General features: G+C 44.2%; 1 protein-coding gene and 1 long non-coding RNA gene across 2 annotated transcripts in view; one reads left to right on the top strand and one right to left on the bottom strand.

The window, feature by feature from the left end:
- DNAH11 (dynein axonemal heavy chain 11) overlaps positions 1-19,221 on the bottom strand; it is a 481,578-nt gene that overhangs the window by 178,067 nt on the left and 284,290 nt on the right. Inside the window, exons 53-54 of the mRNA XM_073677778.1 lie at positions 9,212-9,374; positions 4,304-4,427 (exon numbers count right to left, since the gene is read on the bottom strand). Coding sequence (XP_073533879.1) covers positions 4,304-4,427; positions 9,212-9,374 — 287 coding nt within the window. The remainder of the gene's footprint in view (positions 1-4,303; positions 4,428-9,211; positions 9,375-19,221) is intronic.
- The window catches only part of LOC141265116 (uncharacterized), a 213,289-nt gene that overhangs the window by 174,997 nt on the left and 19,071 nt on the right, over positions 1-19,221 (top strand). The gene's annotated exons all lie outside the window — the stretch shown is intronic.

A 19,221-nucleotide genomic window follows, 5' to 3' on the forward strand; every position in this document is an offset into this window, starting at 1 on the left:
GATTTTAGGAAACTGTGTTGGCTCCTGGAGGAACGTCCCCATGACGTCTTCAGCTTCTTTCTCCCCAGCTCATCCATTTTTGCATTAATGGCAGCTAATAGTTGCCTGCGGTTGTGTGCTTTAGAAATATGTTCTTCTGACATCTTTATATGTTCTGCTACTGTTCTCAATTCTTCACAGGTTAACTGAAGAAGCAGCTCACTAATTCTGTCCATTTGTATTTCCACATCCATTGCTGCTAGTGAGTTTTCTTTAGGGCTGGTCCCATTTAACTGGTGTAGCAGAGTTGAATTGAGGTGCTGTGCTGCTGTTTTTCCAGACACTTTTTCTCTTCTCCCTCTACACGCTAATTCCCGCTCAGGACTCCCTGCACGGGCCACCAATGTTACACACACGCCGCTAGGTTAAGATAGGGCGAGACGGGTTTCATGAATTCTTTGGAATCCTGGGGGAACCGTTACCCAGGATGACCATAGGCTGCAGCTTCTCTCAGGCACACGATAGATTCAATTGCTGACCAGACACATCTGACAAGAGTCTTCATAAACAGTTGAACAGTGTAGTTTAATCAAGTATGGCCAGTACCATTTAACTCTTTGAAGCAACAGGCTTCACCACAGTACAGTCTATTAAAGCAGGCACAGTAACGTCATTCTTTTCAGTAGCATAATTCAGCACAGATTAAATCTCTTTGCAGCACACTTCTATGCATACACAACCACGGGTTTTTCCTTCACAAGGACACAATAGTGCGCAGCATTCTTTATCCTGCATGGAGATGGGGGGAGGAGGGTTTGATGAGGGAGATGATCCCTGTGACACGATTCCTTCCAGTCCTTATCTTTCTGCCTGATAATACTCTGCACTGTTAGTTCAGGGAGTCTATCTGACCTGTGTTTAGCTTCACTCCTGACCTGAATCCTGTTCACTTCCCGGGCGCTTCTCTGAGATACAGTTCACACACACCACCTTTCACTTCAGCTCCAGCCAGACTAATAAACAAGCTCCCCACAATCCCCCAGGGGCTCTGCTAAACACTCCCTGACTCCTGTGACTGTGTTAACCCCTCTAGTTGCTGGATGCTTCTGAAGCACAACACTTCCTGTCTCTTGTGACTGTGTTAACTCTTATAGTTGCTGGATGCTTTTGAAGCAACAGCACTACTTCTGCATGTCACACACTGCTGAGGTATTATGGAAGCCCAGGTTGTTTGACAGCAGCCTTCAGCTCGTCTGCATTGTTGGGCCTGGTGTCTCTCATCTTCCTCTTGACAATACCCCATAGATTCTCTATGGGGTTACAGTCAGGCGAGTTTACTGGCCAATTAAGCACAGTGATACTGTTGTTTTTAAACCAGGTATTGGTACTTTTGGTAGTGTGGACAGGTTCCAACTCCTGCTAAAGAATGAAATTTCCATCTCCAAAAAGCTTGTTGGCAGAGGGAAGCTTGAAGTGCTCTTAAATTTCCTGGTAGACGGCTGCATTGATTTTGGTCTTGATAAAACACAGTGGACCTACAGCAGCAGATGACATGGCTCCCCAAACCATCGCTGATTGTGGAAACTTCACACTAGACCTCAAGCAGCTTGGATTGTGGCCTCTCCACTCTTCCTCCAGACTCTGGGACCTTGTGGAGTGTGTCAATGACTGCCTTCTGGACATCTGTCAAGTCAGCAGTCTTCCCCATGATTGTGGAGCCTACTGAAACAGACTAAGGGACCTTTTTAAACGTGTAGGAAGCCTTTGCAGGTGTTTTTTTGTTAATTATTCTAATTTACTGAGATGATGACTTTTGTGTTTTCATTGGCTGTAAGCCATAATCATCAACATTAACAGAAATAAATACTTGAAATAGATCACTCTGTTTGTAATGACTCTATATAATATATGAGTTTCACTTTTTGGATTGAAGAACTGAAATAAATTAACTTTTCGATGATATTCTAATTTAGTGAGATGCACCTGTATATACAGTATGTCATATACAGCACAGACCAAAAGTTTGGACACACCTTCTAATTTAAAGATTTTTCTGTATTTTCAGGACTATGAAAATTGTACATTCACACTGAAGGTATCAAAACTATGAATTAACACATGACTGTGTTAATTCATAGTTGAAGAGTTTGACGAAGAAGGAGAGTGATGGGGTGCTACGCCAGATGACTGTGGAGGCCAGGTCATCTGGCGTAGCACCCCATCACTCTCCTTCTTCGTCAAATAGCCCTTAAACAGCCTGGAGGTGTGTTTGGGGTCATTGTCCTGTTGAAAAATAAATGGTCCAACTAAACACAAACCGGATGGAATAGCATGCTGCTGCAAGATGCTGTGGTAGCCATGCTGGTTCAGTATGCCTTCAATTTTGAATAAATCCCCAACAGTGTCACCCGCAAAGCACCCCCACACCATGACACCTTCTCCTCCATGCTTCACGGTGGGAACCAGACATGTAGAGTCCATCCGTTCACCTTTTCTGCGTCGCACAAAGACACAGTGGTTGGAACCAAAGATCTCAAATTTGGACTCATCAGACCAAAGCACAGATTTCCACTGGTCTAATGTCCATTCCTTGTGTTCTTTAGCCCAAACAAGTCTCTTCTGCTTGTTGCCTGTCCTTAGCAGTGGTTTCCTAGCAGCTATTTTACCATGAAGGCCTGCTGCAGAAAGTCTCCTCTTAACAGTTGTTGTAGAGATGTGTCTGCTGCTAGAACTCTGTGTGGCATTGACCTGGTCTCTAAGCTGAGCTGCTGTTAACCTGCGATTTCTGAGGCTGGTGACTCGGATAAACTTATCCTCAGAAGCAGAGGTGACTCTTGGTCTTCCTTTCCTGGGGCGGTCCTCATGTGAGCCAGTTTCTTTGTAGCGCTTGATGGTTTTTGCAACTGCACTTGGGGACACTTTCAATGTTTTCCCAATTTTTCAGACTGACTGACCTTGATTTGTTAAAGTAATGATGGCCACTCGTTTTTCTTTACTTAGCTGCTTTTTTCTTGCCATAATACAAATTCTAACAGTCTATTCAATAGGACTATCAGCTGTGTATCCACCAGACTTCTGCACAACACAACTGATGATCGCAACCCCATTTATAAGGCGAGAAATCCCACTTATTAAACCTGACAGGGCACACCTGTGAAGTGAAAAACATTTCTGGTGACTACCTCTTGAAGCTCATCAAGAGAATGCCAAGAGTGTGCAAAGCAGTCATCAAAGTAAAAGGTGGCTACTTTGAAGAACCTAGAATATAAGACATATTTTCAGTTGTTTCACACTTTTTTGTTAAGTATATAATTCCACATGTGTTAATTCATAGTTTTGATGCCTTCAGTGTGAATGTACAATTTTCATAGTCATGAAAATACAGAAAAATCTTTAAATGAGAAGGTGTGTCCAAACTTTTGGTCGGTACTGTATACTGTAAGATATGATACTGGGTGGATTTTCGTTTATGGAAAGCTGTTTTTTTCAAAATATTACATAACACTGTACAAATATACGCTACCTTATGAAACTTGAAATTGATGTTGAAGTATAAAGCAATAATTTAACAGAATTGTTAGGGAATTTCATTATCAAAGATTTCCGCCAATTTAGGTCAGATAGGTTTCAATCAAATATACAGGCCAATCAATAAACAATACAATAAAGTTATATTAGGGAAAATTGATGTTTAGTGGTGTCTATAGTAGTTAAAATGAACCTGTCACTCAATTCATGCTGCCCAAAACAACAATTGTAACCGTATAGGTTTTTTACTGAAATGCTGTTATGTTTCAGAGAAAACATAGTTTGAAGAGACAGCAGGGGTCTATAACAATAAATGAGACTAGTCTGGCACTGGCCCAGGCCGCCTTCTCCCCACATCACTCCAGGTGATTGACAGGTCTCTCCCTATGTACACACATGGGACAGACCTATTAAGGTAATTAACTAGAACGGTGCAGAGAGAAAACGGCAGTGCTGGACTAGTCTAGTCTATTCCTACAGTCCCCAGCTGGCTCAAATTATGTTTTCTCTGAAGCACTGCAGCATTTCAGAGAAAAACATAAATGGCTGCAATCATATTTTGGGCAGCATGAGTCGAATGAGGGGTTTACTTTAAATTTGGTCCAAACTGCAGCATGACGGGCAATATGTACCAGACACTTTTTTTCATCTTACTACTTCTGTAAGTATAATGATTACAATGCTAAGTTCCTTATGAGAACGGTTTTAATAGTGTCACCTTTCCTAAAAGTTCATTGTAACCAGAGACTATTTATCAATGGGAAAAATCTTTCAAGTAACGTGTTGATGCAATCACCTGATGCCAACAAGTCATTAATCAGAACGAGAAATCGCTCATCTGGAACATGGGCATCTGTCAGCAAAAACACAGTGGGCATGTTCTTGGCTCCAGTCCTGATGTACAAATTGGCAAGATCCACCTGAAAAGGAAAAGAGGCAATGATTTATACTTTGAAGATGAGGTGCAAGTGTAAAAACTCTAGGCTGCTAAGGTTTCTATTAGATTGGTCACCAGCTCCATGGTTATACACATCATGGATGTAACTCATGTACTGAAAAGAAAAACCTAAATAAAAAAAACTCCATGCAATTTCCACATTAAATGAGTAGCACCAGAGAGGTTCTTACATTAATGAATGAAAAATTACTTTCTGAATTTGGTGCATACAAGACCACATGATCTATAGCCAACTACGTGTTGCTAGTTTTTAGTGAGATTATTAGACAAGTCTGGAGTTCCAGCTGTTAGAAAATTGACAATTTCAGCATGATCTACTGTTTATGATATATGAATTCATGCAAGCACTGCAATATAACCTCAGAAGTATAAAAAAATGTCTATTTTTGTATCAAAAATGCCTGGTCACATTGTACAGGCACTAAACATTATAGTGTGACTAGAACTATCGCCAAATGTTGACATACAGGTGAGAGTTGAAATTATCAGATAAAGATAGAGGGTTTTTATCATTTCCAACAATTTTTATTATGCCCATTTTTGTGGCATGATTAGCAAAAAAAAAAAAAAAAAGGGCTGCACTTTACTCTGGAATGCTCAGATAAGCTTAAAAAAATCTGTCAGCAGGTTTTTGCTGTGTAATCTGAAGACAGCAGGGGATGGAGGCTGAAACACAGAATTCAGGGATGTGTCACTTATCAAAGTGTGTGCTGTTGTTTACTAACTGTGAAAGATTTATCACTAAGAGATTAACATTGATAGACTAGTCTGGCAATGCCTCCTGTGATAAGCAGCTCACTGTCTATGGACTTTGTACACAAAGAGCCTGGTGTGGGCGTGGTTAGCTGTGGTGTGGGCGGGGTTAGTTTTCTCAGCTTTGCTTCATTCTAAATCTAAAAGCTCTGACTATCAGTTTACTGGCTGCACCTAGTAATCTAAGTGATACATCGTTGGATTCAGCTTCTCTTTGCCTACATTATGCTGCTCTCAGATGAGGTAGTAAAAACCTGCTGACAAATTCCCTTTAACATATCTGGAAGCCTGACTCCACACCCTATCTGTGTCATATTTGTTACAGTGTAAATACTATAAAAACTGAAGGCATAATTTTAGATATATATATTTAGTTTACATGATAAATCGACTGTAACAAGTATGGCACGCGTAGGATGTGGAGTCAGGCTATTAGCTATGTTAAATGCAGAAAATATTAAATAATTAAAAAGTTGTGAATTACATATACTACAGTCCAGTTAGCTGTTTAAAACTGCTCCAGATGCTAAGTATCTTGTTTGCCTGCAGTTTGTTGAATGTAGCTAAACTCCTGTTCCATTCCTATATAATAAACACTTTCCCTTATTTTCTCATGCATCTGATATGTTTCTATTTTACTAACTCCCGGTGCATTACCCCATCTATTGAGAATCCTGACAGTTCATCAGGAAATTTGGCAAGTCAGTCTAAATAGCACAGTAGGAATAGCTGTGCTGTCATATGCTTGTATTGCAGTGTGGCCCTGGCTTGTGATGGTGGGCAGTAAAACTGCAAGACAGCATAATTTAATTTTTATTTCAGAAATCAATAGTACATATGAAAGTAAGAAACTTTGTAATATATCTTATCGGAGAAATCTGCTTCTTTCACCGCCAGGACTGATAAGTCATTTTCTAAATTCTCAATTCCCTGGGAAAATCTGTATTCAGTGAAGACAGATTGTTACATTACTGAGATAGGAGATGACAGTAGCTACTGATAGAATGGAAAAGGTGAGGAGAAGCGAGCGGTAGAGCTCCTCCAACAACATGGCTGCATAGAATTTTATCAGTTGCAACTGCCATCTCCAATCTGTCTTCACTGAATACAGATTTTACCTGTGAATTGAGAATTTTGAAAATCAAAGATCAGTTCTGAGGGAGCCAATTTCTCTGGCTATTTATCTGGAAGACAGTGTTCCCAGTAGCCATCAAATTAGCAAAGAGAATCCCAAGCACCTAAAAAAACATAACTGAGGTTTCAACCATACTGTCTCATCTTTAGAACCATTCCTGTTTGTTTGGCTGTAATAGTGGGGAAGGACGTAGCCCTCCTTTGGCACTGATGTAGTTAAAAGAGAATGCTCCCAGAGTTAGACCTCTCTGAACTGTTGTTAGGCCAAGCTAAGGGGTTAACTGCAGTGGTCCAGTCAGTAGAGTAGAGGGGGAACTTAGTGCTATGATCAAGCATCGAGTGTTTATAAAGCTTGTTTCTGACATAATTCCTTGTGGGCTGTAGTATTGGTAACCAGCCACAAGATGCCACTGTCCCAGGTGCAGATGCCAGGTTAGGTCTGCCAGCAGTATTTCAGACAGTGATGGGGTTAATGGTGGTGATGACAGCCCACAGAGGGTGGGCACTCTAGGAAACCTGTGGTGAGTTTTCCAGAACAAATCAGTAAGAGTTGGGACAGTGAACCGTACGGGCAGCCTGATTATATGGTGGCTGCTAGGGTAGACGGGAGCTCCGTACCCTCAGACAGTAGGATCACCAGTGTGAAGATCTCCCTACGCAAGAGTCCTGTTAGCCGGCCGGAGAAACTCAACGGAGGTATTGAGGACCCAGGGCACTTTCAGTCTGCAGGCAGCAGAGGAAGATAGGACTCCAGGCTAAGACGTGGGAGAGATATAGGATCCGGATACACTGTCGATTGTGAGTTGGAAGATTCTCTTGGGCTAGAGATTAGAGTCACAGAGATGCTTCACTTAAAGAGGGAACCAGGGCTGAAGATGTTGCCAGCGCCTGTGAGGAAGATGATAACCTGTCGGGCCTTATCCATTATATCTGCCTGTAAATATTGTACATATTCCTCTTCCCCAAGTAAAGTCCAAGTTATGGTTAAGAACCTCGTGTCCTCTGAATTTATTGCTGCCCTGGTCCCAGAAGAGAAATGCATGGAGACAGCCGTGATCGGATGGTCTGAAGTAAGTGGAGAGCACCACATACACAGCCACACATCAGAGGGAGGACACGTATTGTCTGTAGGGTGCCAGAGCGAGCAGGGGCTACAGCTCGCCCATGATTACCATGCTGAGGCACCTTACATGGCAAAAGGGAATCAGTTGAGAACTTCAATCAAGAACTTTCCATTACTTGGATTCAAGTGTGGAGAACCCTGTATCTCATCCTTTATATTTCAGAAGCACAGTACAAATCTATGTGGAAAAATCACATATATTCAGGAAATAAGTCCTTTTTATGCAATTTCAAGGTCATAGGAATTGAGATAGAGCTTGCAAATCGTCCTTATGCTACTAGATAACAGATTATATTGCCTTATAATACTCCAAAAATGATCTTCCAGTACCCTCAGATCTAAGGGCTCATGCTATGAAAGCTGTAGCAACATCTAGGACAGAGAAAAATTAAGCTTCCTTGGATCACATCTCCCAAGCAGCAATCTAGACAACACCAATACATTCCAGGCTGGATACATATACTAATGGTGAGGTGTCCTTTTGTAGAAAACTACTGGAAGCTACAGTTACTTAAAATTTCTCTCCCCATTTATTTTGTACTGCTTGCTTCCCCTTCATATGCTGCCTGAGGAAGATAAGGAAAGTTTACAACTTTTTGTCTTCTTTCCACGAGTCCAGAGGCAGCACAGATATCCCTCCTATTTTTTATTGCTGCATACTTACATGAGTGTGTTTTTGACTCAGGATGTATTTGTATGTTATAATGTGATTGCTTAATTATTTTATTAGCTAAAGGGTAAAGAATATGAAGATAAAAAAAAAAATACACGCTGATGGTTTGGGGGACCCCGGGATAGTGGTCAGGTTCTTTTTAAACTATTGAGTCCCATACTCTCTTTTTCTGTCCTAGCTATGAAAAAGTGAGATATTATCCCTTCATTTCCCTCTGGACTAAAGGAAAGAAGAAATTTCAGTAAGAAAATTTGACTTTCCACCAATGTAGGTTTGTAGGACCATTTAGGGCATATTTTTCAAGTACTGCCAATGTATTAGATCTGAAAATTAGCTTTATAGACTTTAGAAAGGGAGCATCAAAAAAGTTTATTTTTTATATATTTTAAGTAGCTCATTTAGTATTGTGGTAATTACAAGCATATACAGTAATCAGTTTTTTATGCTTTAATTAGAAATTATGTTGTCACAAGTGTAAAACAAATTTAAAGGGGGCAGTCAGCTCAAACTGACTGTATGAACCAAGCACGTAGCCTGATGGGGGATAATGCCCCTAGTAAAATCTCACCTTTAGTGCTCTAATCATTGCATCCACTGCAGAAACTGAAGTTTAATTATACATGCTAATTAGGGTGCTCGTTGCACCCTGGGTGTGGCCAAGAGGTTTAGCGCACCATTTCGTCCACTGGTTTTGCATGCCTACGCCTCCCTTACTGGTTTCCTTGGGCTTTCTCTGCAGACAGTGCTCACTCCAGGCAAGCTAGCGCTGTCCTTCACCATTGAAGGAGGCGGGAATAATGTAAAACCAATAGGCGGGAACAGTGTACTGTGCCTTGTGGCCACGCCAAGGATTCACTGAGCAGCCATATTAGCATAGTTTATTAAACTTCAGTTTCAGCAGAATTAAGGCAGCAATTAGAGCACTAATGGTGCAATTTATATAGAGGCTATATTTCCTACAAGACCATCTACTTAGTTTATACTGTCAGTGGGGCTGACATACTCCCCTCAATTGGACTGACTACAGGCATAGCAGTTAATTTGTCTCAGCGCTTTGTCTTACCCTCAGGTCTTGGATCCCATATCCATTTTTCAAAGTAACCTGAAACACTTCAAGAGAGCTGATGTACGCCGCCAATTTTGATAGACTTTGTTTACCACTGCCACCAACTCCAATAAGTAAAGCATAACCACGAGGAGCTTCCAAGATGCGGCTAATACGACATCTGAAACAAAATTCAGCATATAGGAAAAAGAACAATGAGTTAGAATCCTGTAGATATACAAATTACAGGATATTATATCTTGTAGTTTTTGCTCCAGATATGTTGGCGATTTTACGTGAGGATTCTGTAGCAGAGAGCTGCAACAAATTATAACACTGAAATAATAATGAATTGGGTTTTCAAAACCATATTAACCCATAGTGAATTTTATGGCATACTGCAGATTTTCTAATGAAAGGGATGTCCTACATATGAAGGATTTGTTGCCAGAATTTGATGTAGATTTTACCTTTTGCAATTTAATGATTTTGCATGGATTTGTGCCACAAAGTGCAGCTGATAAATTCTGCAATAACATGTTTGCAATAATATTAATTACTTTAGCAAAAATATATAAAAACAATTTGATCTTAAAGGAAATCGGTCAGCATAATTTGACAACCCAAGCTATTTACAGCAGGTGAAATAAGTACTGAACATGTCACCAAAGTAAATATATTTGTAAAGGTGCTACTGACAAGAAATGTTCTCTAGATGTTGGTAACACCCCAACCAATTGACACAGGCAAATAAATCAATCCATAGATGTCCATAAATTAAGTTGTGTGTAATAATGAGAAATGACACAGGGAAAAGGTATTGAACACTAGTGTTGAGCCACCCCCGTAGTGTTCGAGTTCGGTTCGGTTCGTCGAACACCCGTGTGTTCGCCGAACTGTTCGTCGAACTGTTCGTCGAACACCTTCGAACACCGTTAAAACCAATGGCAGGCAAACAAAAACACATAGAAACACATAGAAAACACCTTCAAAGGTGTCCAAAAGCTGACAAACTGCTCAGAAGACACAACTAACACATGGAAAAGTGACAAGTACATATAGTCATGCGAAAAGAAAAGAGGTGGAGGAGTAAAAGGAGGGGGAGACACATATATAGGCATGTCATGCCCTTCTAAAATCCAAAAAGTGAGAAGCCGACACGTTCATTCCGCTCCTGCCCGTGCCACCTCCGTGTCGCTGGGTTTGTGCCAGAGCCGCGGTGAACCCTGACGGCCAGCCCCCCTCTCCCAATACTGGTGCCTGTCCGCTGGTGGGTCGAGCGAGCCCCCCTGTGGTGGAGGCAGCTCTAAGCTTTTTAATTTAAATTGTCTCTCTAATTTGAATGAATACACTTTAAATCCATTTACAAGGATCTATTGGAGGGCAAGTCTCATGCCAGCAGCCGCGTAATTCCAGCTCCAGTAGCGTCCACTAAAGCTGCTGCAGTTAAAAAGCTTTTATAAGGATCGAGCTCGGCTGTCCACCGCAAGGCATCCTACTGCCAGTCCCAGCCCCTATGACTTGGGGTGCCTCCTGATGCTCTTCACTGAGTATCCCGTGGTCCCGAAGCATTTCCTTTGAAAAAATTAAGTGTCCAAACTACAGGTGGTGTAGCTTGCTTAACAGCCGGGATAATCCGCTGACTAGCAGACACTGCTACTAGGCACAAAGTATTTCCTGGGCTAGATGCAGTTAAAAATTTGTAATTAGATACTCTCGTTGGATGCTGAGAAAGCATTCCATAGAGTCTCCTGGCACGCCATATATGATTCTCTTAAAAAGCTTGGGGTAGGGGTCTAGGGGACCCTTTTATAGCCAAAATCACGGCCCTGTATCACAATACGTCACCTAGGCTGAAGATAAATGGAACTGTAGCACCCTGAGGGCTCGGTTGCTACAGAGGTATTGCACCTCACCCAGAGGTGTGATATCTCACTCTCAGGTAAGGATGGAGTGTGGATCAGGACCCGACACCTGCATGCATTACACCACATTGCCGTGGGGCAGGGCGACCAATATGCCTCTGAGATGGGCACGACAGTCCCTGTCCCTGGCTGGAGTGGGGGGAGGGAACACTGAGGAAGGGGAACCCTGTAGTGCAGGAGCAGGGAGGAAGCAGTTCCTGGGTGCATTGAGAAGGGAGTATAAAAGGTGGGCACCATCTTAGTTCAGTGCAGAGAAGTCTGAGCAGAAGTGGCAGGGAGCAGGGGCTCTGCATGAGCTCTGCTCCGGAGGCGGGCCTAGTAACAGAGGCCCAGGCCTGGAAGAGGGAGAAGGAAGGAAGAGGAGCGGAGAAGGCTCCAGGAACGAGGAATGAAGGGATCCCAGGGGTGCGGACGGGCGAGTCGCCACCGCACGCCCGAATCCACCTGCGTGGAGGGGTCAGGCCAAAGGGGGAGACCGGTCCCCGAAACTAGTGGAGGCAGGAAACGACCCTCAGCTAGAAACCGGAGGCTCTGACATTTTATGTGGCGCAGTCCCTCGCTACACCCGCTAGGAAGGCACCACATAGGGTCAGGGAAACTGGCGCCAAGTTTACCAAGAGGAGGCCCGAGGCAGCCGGACAGAAGGGTTGGTAAGAAAGGCCAGACAAAGGACACACAAAGGGGGTCCTGTGAAGCGCTCCAAAGTGATCTGGGAGTTGTCTGAGCCCCTCACCTGGTGAGCACAGTACGACGTGGGCAGCCGTTACCTGCAGACGTGGTCTGGATAATAAGAACTGTGAGTAAAGGCCCTGGACTGCATCACTGACTCCGTGTCATTACTGCTGCTGCCCTGCACCATCACCCCCATCCTCCGCATACACTGCCCTGAGGCTATACTCCTCCCGTGGGGAGTTATGCTACGCTCTGCTGCACCCACAACACCAGCCTCAGCGGTCTGCCCTGCAGCGGCGGTTCACTCTGACCGCAATCCACGGGTGGCATAGTCGGACATTTAAACATCAAAACCACATAAATAGTTCCGCCACTGGTTTGACCACCCTGAGCCACGGAACCGGGTCGCTGCCACGAAGACTACAACCACCAGCATCCACCAAAAAGGGTCCGGCTCCGGGTGTCCCAAGGCCCAGGGGGTGCATCAGAACATTTTCATCACCTTTCACAATCACCAATGGGACAAGGCAGGGATGTCCTCTGTCCCCTCTCTTATACATCCTAGTGACGGAGCACCTGCTCTCATCAATTCGCCATAACCCCAATATTAGGTGGATTGAGGTGGGAGGCACCGAGTACAAGTGCTCTCTATTTGCTGATGATGTCCTAGTATATATCACTCAATCACATATATCCATCCATGCTGTTATGTCTGAAATAGATCACTTTGTTACATGGTCAAATTTTAAAATCAATGCAGCGAAGTCTGAGGCCCTCGATGTCTCCCTCCCCAAATCCATATAGGATTCCATCCAGTCCAACTTTCCCTTTGCCTGGCCCTCACAGGGTATCAAATACTTAGGAATTCCTATTCATAGAGACCTCTCCCATCTATGTTATCTTAATTTTGGGCCCTTTATTGAACAACTCCATACAGACCACGGTTGGCAAGTTAGAACTGTAAGATTCACTACGTGAACCACTGGTGTTTTGTGGAAAAGCACATGTACACTGTGTTCCAAATTATTATGCAAAAAGTGTTTAGGAGTGATAAGGGAAGAATTTGTTTGTTTGTCAGTTAAACTCATTGATGGTGATGTGTGTCAGGGCTCTTTATATCACTGTAAGCAATTGCAGACACCTGTGCTAATTAGTTTGGCAGGTGTGTCCAATGAAAGGCAAGACTACTTAAGAAGGCTGTCTCACATTATTAAGCAGCCTACATTTTCTGCCAAAATGGGAAAGAAAAAGGATGTGTCGGCTGCTGAGAAGCAACAAATTGTGGAGTGTTTAGGTCAAGGCATGACTACAATCAACATTGTGCGATGATCAGGATGAAGTGTCTTGGCAATCAAGAAGTATGTAGCTGATTCACAGTACACACGTGTGCGTGCTGATAAGGGCACATTGAGGACTCTTTCCTACAGGCAATTACGTCAGGTGAAAAGAGCAGCGGCAAAAAAGCCTTGTCATAGCAGCAGACAAGTTTTTGAAGCTGCTGGTGCCTCCAACGTCCCCCGAACAACAAGATGCAGGGTCCTTCAGAGGTTTGCAGCTGTGCATACGCCATCCTGTCGACCTCCTCTATCCACTTCACACAAGCAGAAACGGCTCCAGTGGGCTAAACATTACATGAAGACTGATTTCAAAACTGTTTTGTTCACGGATGAGTGCCGTGCAGCGCTCGATGGTCCAGATGGATGGAGTGGAGGATGGCTGGTTGATGGACACCCCACGCAAACACGGCTACAGCGCCAACAAGGAGGAGGTGGAGTAATGTTTTGGGCTGGAATCATGGGGAGAGAGATTGTCGGCCCCTTTAGGATCCCTGAAGGCGCTAAAGATGAACTCCATAATGTATGTGGATTTTCTCAAACAGCACTTCCTGCCATGGTTCAAGAAGAAGAACCGTGTATTTCACAGCAAGATCATTTTTTTGCATGATAATGCACCATCTCATGCTGCACATAAAACATCTGCATCTCTGGCTGATATGGGCATAAAAGGGGACAAACTTATGGTGTGACCCCCATGCTCCCCTGACCTCTACCCCATTCAGAACCTCTGGAGCATCATCAAAAGGAGTGTCTATGATGGCGGGAGGCAGTTCACATCTAAGCAACACCTCTGGGAGGGTATTCTGTCCTCATGCAAAACAATTGAAGCAGAAACCATCCAAAACCTGACAAATTCAATGGACGAGAGAGTTCAGAAGCTCCTTTCGAACAAGGGGTCCTATGTGAAAATGTAACATCACCTAGAATAAAGTTTTGAGTTGAAAACTGTTTGATTTCAGTTTCTAATAACCTGCTAATGCTTATAATTTCAAAAATGACCATTTTTTTGGTCTTTATTAAAATGAAAAGGTTGATCGAAAAGTTTGGGGGATCTAAGAGTGTGGCAACCCAGTAGTCATGATTACTTTGAATTCTGACAATATTAGGGTCATGTTGCAGGTAGTGCAGCAAGAAGGCACTTATGTGTCTTGCGCATCTCGGAGCCCCAAAATTATTTTCTGGGCTAGATGCAGCTAAAAATTATTATTAATTTTAAATCTGGTGGAGCTTAGTATAGATGGCCTAATAGGATCAGTGCTGCACACTGCTACAAAGCCCAAATTATTTTCCAGCCAAGATACAGATAAACATGATTAGTAATTTTAAATCTGGTGGAACTTATTATAGATGGCCTAATAGAATCAGTGCTGCACACTGCTACAAAGCCCAAATTATTTTCCAGCCAAGATACAGATAAACATGATTAGTAATTTGAAAGCTTAAAACGGTTGGTAGGGTGATTTTAACCAATCATCAAGCTTTTACTCTCCCCAGGATGACACAGGGGTAGAAAAGTCGTTTCGGATCCATGATTTGTTCATCTTTATGAACGTGAGTCTGTCTACATTATCAGTGGAGAGCCGCGTGCGCTTATCTGTCAGCACACCACCAGCAGCGCTGAACACACGTTCAGACAGAACGCTGGCTGCGGGGCATGACAAGATCTCCAAGGCGTAAGTGGCTAGCTCCGGCCATTTATCCAGATTGGAAGCCCAAAAAGAGCAAGGGTCCAGTGTCACAGTCATGGCTTCAATGTTTACTTGGAGATACTCCTGTACCATCGTCTCTAGGCGTTGACTATGTGTCAGACTTCTTGTCTCCTGTGGCCTTGCAAAGGATGGGCTAAAAAAGTGGTGAAATGATTCCGCAAAATTGATGTTACCAGCAGATACTGTGGTTCTGTTACGGTTTGAGTGCTGAACACTTGACGGTCCCACGGTTGGCAAGTTGGAACTGTGAGATTCACTACGTGCACCACTGGTGTTTTGTGGAAAAGCACATGTAAGATTCTGCAACAGTCTCTGCTGATACTCCTGCATGCGTGCATCCCTTTCTATGGCAGGAATAATTTTGGCAAATTTACTTTTGTACCGGGGATCTAACAGTGTGGCAACCCAGTAGTCAGGATTATTTCTAATTCTCACAATTCGAGGGTCATGTTGCAGGTAGTGCAGCAAGAAGGCACTCATGTGTGTTGCGCATCCAGGAGCACCAAGTACCTGTTGTGTTGGTGGCGAGGTAACAATCATGCTTCCTTCCTCTGTCCTCTCCCCCCAACCTCGCACAACAGAAATGTGATCAAGGTCTCCCTCATCTGATGAGTCTTCCATCAGTTCGTCCTCCACTTCTTCCTGGGCTCCTGCACCTTCCTCACTAGTTTGGCTGCTACCATGCGCCCTGGTAAAACCATCTCCCCCACCCTCACATGCCTGCCGCCTTGGTGCTGCCGACCGTCTGGACCTTGCAGATGTTAGCCCTTCCGCATACAACTCCTCCTCCTCTACTTCCTCCACCTCCTCTTGTGCCACCACCTGACTCCGAATTCTGTTTAACATGTGCTCCAGCATGTAAATCACCGGAATAGTCATGCTGATAATGGCATCGTCAGCACTAAACATCTTCGTCGCCATTTCAAAACTGTGCAGAAGGGTGCATAGGTCCCTGATCTGAGACCACTCCTCCAGCGTGATTTGCCCCACCTCTGGATCTCGTTGGCCCAGGCTATACGTCAGAACGTATTGCACCAGGGCTTGTCGGTGCTGCCACAGTCGCTGCAACATGTGCAGAGTTGAATTCCACCGAGTAGGCACATCGCATTTTAGCCGGTGAAGTGGCAGGCCCAACGACTTTTGTAGAGATGTAAGTCGCTGAGCTGCGGGATGCAAACGGCGGAAGTGAGCACACAGCGACCGTGCCCTCTGCAGAAGGCCATCTAGTCTGGGATAGTGGGCTAAAAATTGCTGAACAACCAGGTTCAACACGTGAGCCATACAAGGCACGTGTGTGACATTGCCCCGGCGAAGGGCCGCACCCAGGTTTGCAGCATTGTCGCACACGGCCTTCCCTGGTTTCAGGTCCAGTGGAGACAACCATTCATGAAATTGGTTCTCCAGAGCTGACCACAACTCCTCAGCTGTGTGACTCACATTTCCCAGACATTTCAAAGTAAAAACCACCTGATGACGTTGAGCCCTACTGCCAGCATAGTAAGGAGGTGTGCAGGATCCCTTCTGCGCAGTTAGAAAGCTTGTGGCATGACCAGACAGGCTTTGGGTGCAGAAGCAGTGGAGGAACTTTGACATAAAGAGGATTGACGCACAACTCGTGGGGACGGCAAGACTTGGACAGCAGCCCCTTGTCCTGCTGTCACCATAGTTACCCAGTGCCCAGTCAGCGACATGTAACGCCCCTGTCCATGCCTACTCGTCCAAGTGTCTGTGGTGAAATGCACCCTGTCACACACAGAGTTTCTCAAAGAAGCGGTGATGTTGTGTGCGACATGCTGGTGGAGCGCAGGCACACCTTTCTTTGAGAAGTAGTGCCGACTGGGCATCTGGTACTGGGGCACTGCGACGGACATAAGGTCTCGAAAATCCTCTGTGTCCACCAGGCGGAAAGGCAGCATTTCTGTAGCCAAGAGCTTGCAGATGGTGAAATTCAACCTCTTAGCTTTCTCATGGCTAGGAGGAAATGGTCTTTTACTTGTCCACATCTGAGGGACCGAGGGCTGGCTATTGTGCTTAGACGGGGTTGATAAGGGTGTCCCCGGCAAACTGCCGGTCTGTGAGGAAGATGCAGGCGGACATGTTAGGTTGCCTTGATCCAAAGGTGGTGCCATCGATGTCGGACAGCGCTCAAGACCAGCTGGTGTTACCACCTCCAAAGAAAATGATGACCTGCCAATCACGCTGGCTGTTGCGGGTAAAGAGGTGGCAGGTCTGCGCCCCAAAACAGGTGTGACTGCTGTCCCCCCAGTCACAGATGATGAAGAGGCCGCGGATGCACAAGATATGGCAGACGGTGGTTGGCCCGGCCGGCTAGGCCGCATTGTAGCACACTGAGCTTCCCACTGCAACTTATGCTTCATGTCCATGTGCCGGTTCATGCATGAAGTACTCAAACTATGTATTTTTTGGCCTCTACTTAGCTTTTGCTGACAAATGTTACAGATAACACGAGTTGGGTCATCTTTATCGATCTGAAAAAATGGCCAGGCTATGCAAGGCTTAGCACCCATGCGACCTGAAGAGCCACCACGACTTGTGGTGAGAGGCAGAGTTGTGTTTGAGGATGCAGTTGTTGACGTGCTTCCAGTACTACGTTTCTGTCCAGGAAGGCGCAACCTGACCTCGTCGTCACTAGCATCTTCCTCCACCTCCTCTGCTGACCTCATCTCTTGGCTGACTGTGGGTTGACAGTAAGTGGGATCTCCAGCCTCATCATCATCACCCTGTGCGTTATCACACCCGTCGTCCTCAGAGCCAACCTGTTCCTGCCCTGACAAAAAACTAAAGTTGTCGCTCCAATCAGGTATTTGAGTCTCATCATCGTCTTCCTCATTGTCTCCACCAACAGGAGTTACAGTTTGGGAATGAGGGTCTACATTATGGTCAGAACCTTCTGCGTCTGGTCCTGGATCCGACTCATAAAGATTCTGGACATCAGTGCAGATCATTTCCTCGTCTGGATTCACAGAAGCGCTGGAGTAGACCTCTGATTCCCAGGCTATAGTATGAGTAAACAGCTCTGCAGACTCAACCATCTGTTCTACCTCATACTCAGACGGGCAGCTGGAGATTTGGGAGCTGTGAGGAAGCAAGTGCGATTGGGGTGACACCTTTGAGGACTGGAGTATTTGTGATGTTGAAGTTGATGTGGAGGAGAGCCCACTTAAAGGAGCACTTGATATCCGTTGAAGCACCTGCTGTTTTTGTGCCTCATCTGGAATTTGTAGCGATTGGCGTGGCCGTAAGAAAGGGATCATGTCCGCTAAAAGAAGTAGACATTTTAGTTTGGCTGGAAGATGGTCTTTCTTCTGCAGATGTTACTGTTGCTTTAACACCTACCACACGGACACAACCTTTTTTCCCCTTCCCAACACGCCTATTCCCCTTTCCACCAGCAGCAGGCCTTTTTCCACTCATTTTGGTGGTTAACTAATTCACAACTCTGGAGTTGTTTGCACAAAAAAACAATGGATGGGAACCGAGCAGAGCTGAGTGGCCAAACTGTGGTATTAGGCCAAAACTATTGGCTGGGTTAGAAGGAGAAAAAAATTATATTCGATTTGCAACCTGATGGAGGTCAGTATAGATGGACTAATAGAACAAGTCCCACACACAGCTAGAAGCCCAAATATTTTTTCAGAGGTAGATGCAGAAAAAAAATATATTCAGTTTGCAACCTGATGGAGGTCAGTATAGATGGACTAATAGAGAAAGTCCCACACACTGCTAGAAGGCCAAATATTTTTTCAGAGGTAGATGCAGATAAAAATTATTTTTAATTTGCAACCTGATGGAGGTCAGTATAGATGGACTAATAGAGAAAGTCCCACACACTGCTAGAAGGCCAAATATTTTTTCAGAGCTAGATGCAGATAAAAATTATTTTTAATTTGCAACCTGATGGAGGTCAGTATAGATGGACTAATAGAGAAAGTCCCACACACTACTAGAAGGCCAAATATTTTTTCAGAGCTAGATGGAGAAAAAAATTATATTCAGTTTGCAACCTGATGGAGGTCAGTATAGATGGACTAATAGAACAAGTCCCACACACAGCTAGAAGCCCAAATATTTTTTCAGAGGTAGATGCAGATAAAAATTATTTTTAATTTGCAACCTGATGGAGGTCAGTATAGATAGACTAATAGAGAAAGTCCCACACACTGCTAGAAGGCCAAATATTTTTTCAGAGCTAGATGCAGATAAAAATTATTTTTAATTTGCAACCTGATGGAGGTCAGTATAGATGGACTAATAGAGAAAGTCCCACACACTGCTAGAAGGCCAACTATTTTTTCAGAGCTAGATGCAGAAAAAAATTATATTCAGTTTGCAACCTGATGGAGGTCTGTATAGATGGATTAACA

Source organism: Phyllobates terribilis, unplaced genomic scaffold (genome assembly GCF_046119375.1).
Source record: "Phyllobates terribilis strain yellow unplaced genomic scaffold, ASM4611937v1 Scaffold_4__5_contigs__length_816908805, whole genome shotgun sequence".
In the NCBI taxonomy this organism is placed as follows: Eukaryota; Metazoa; Chordata; class Amphibia; order Anura; family Dendrobatidae; genus Phyllobates; species Phyllobates terribilis.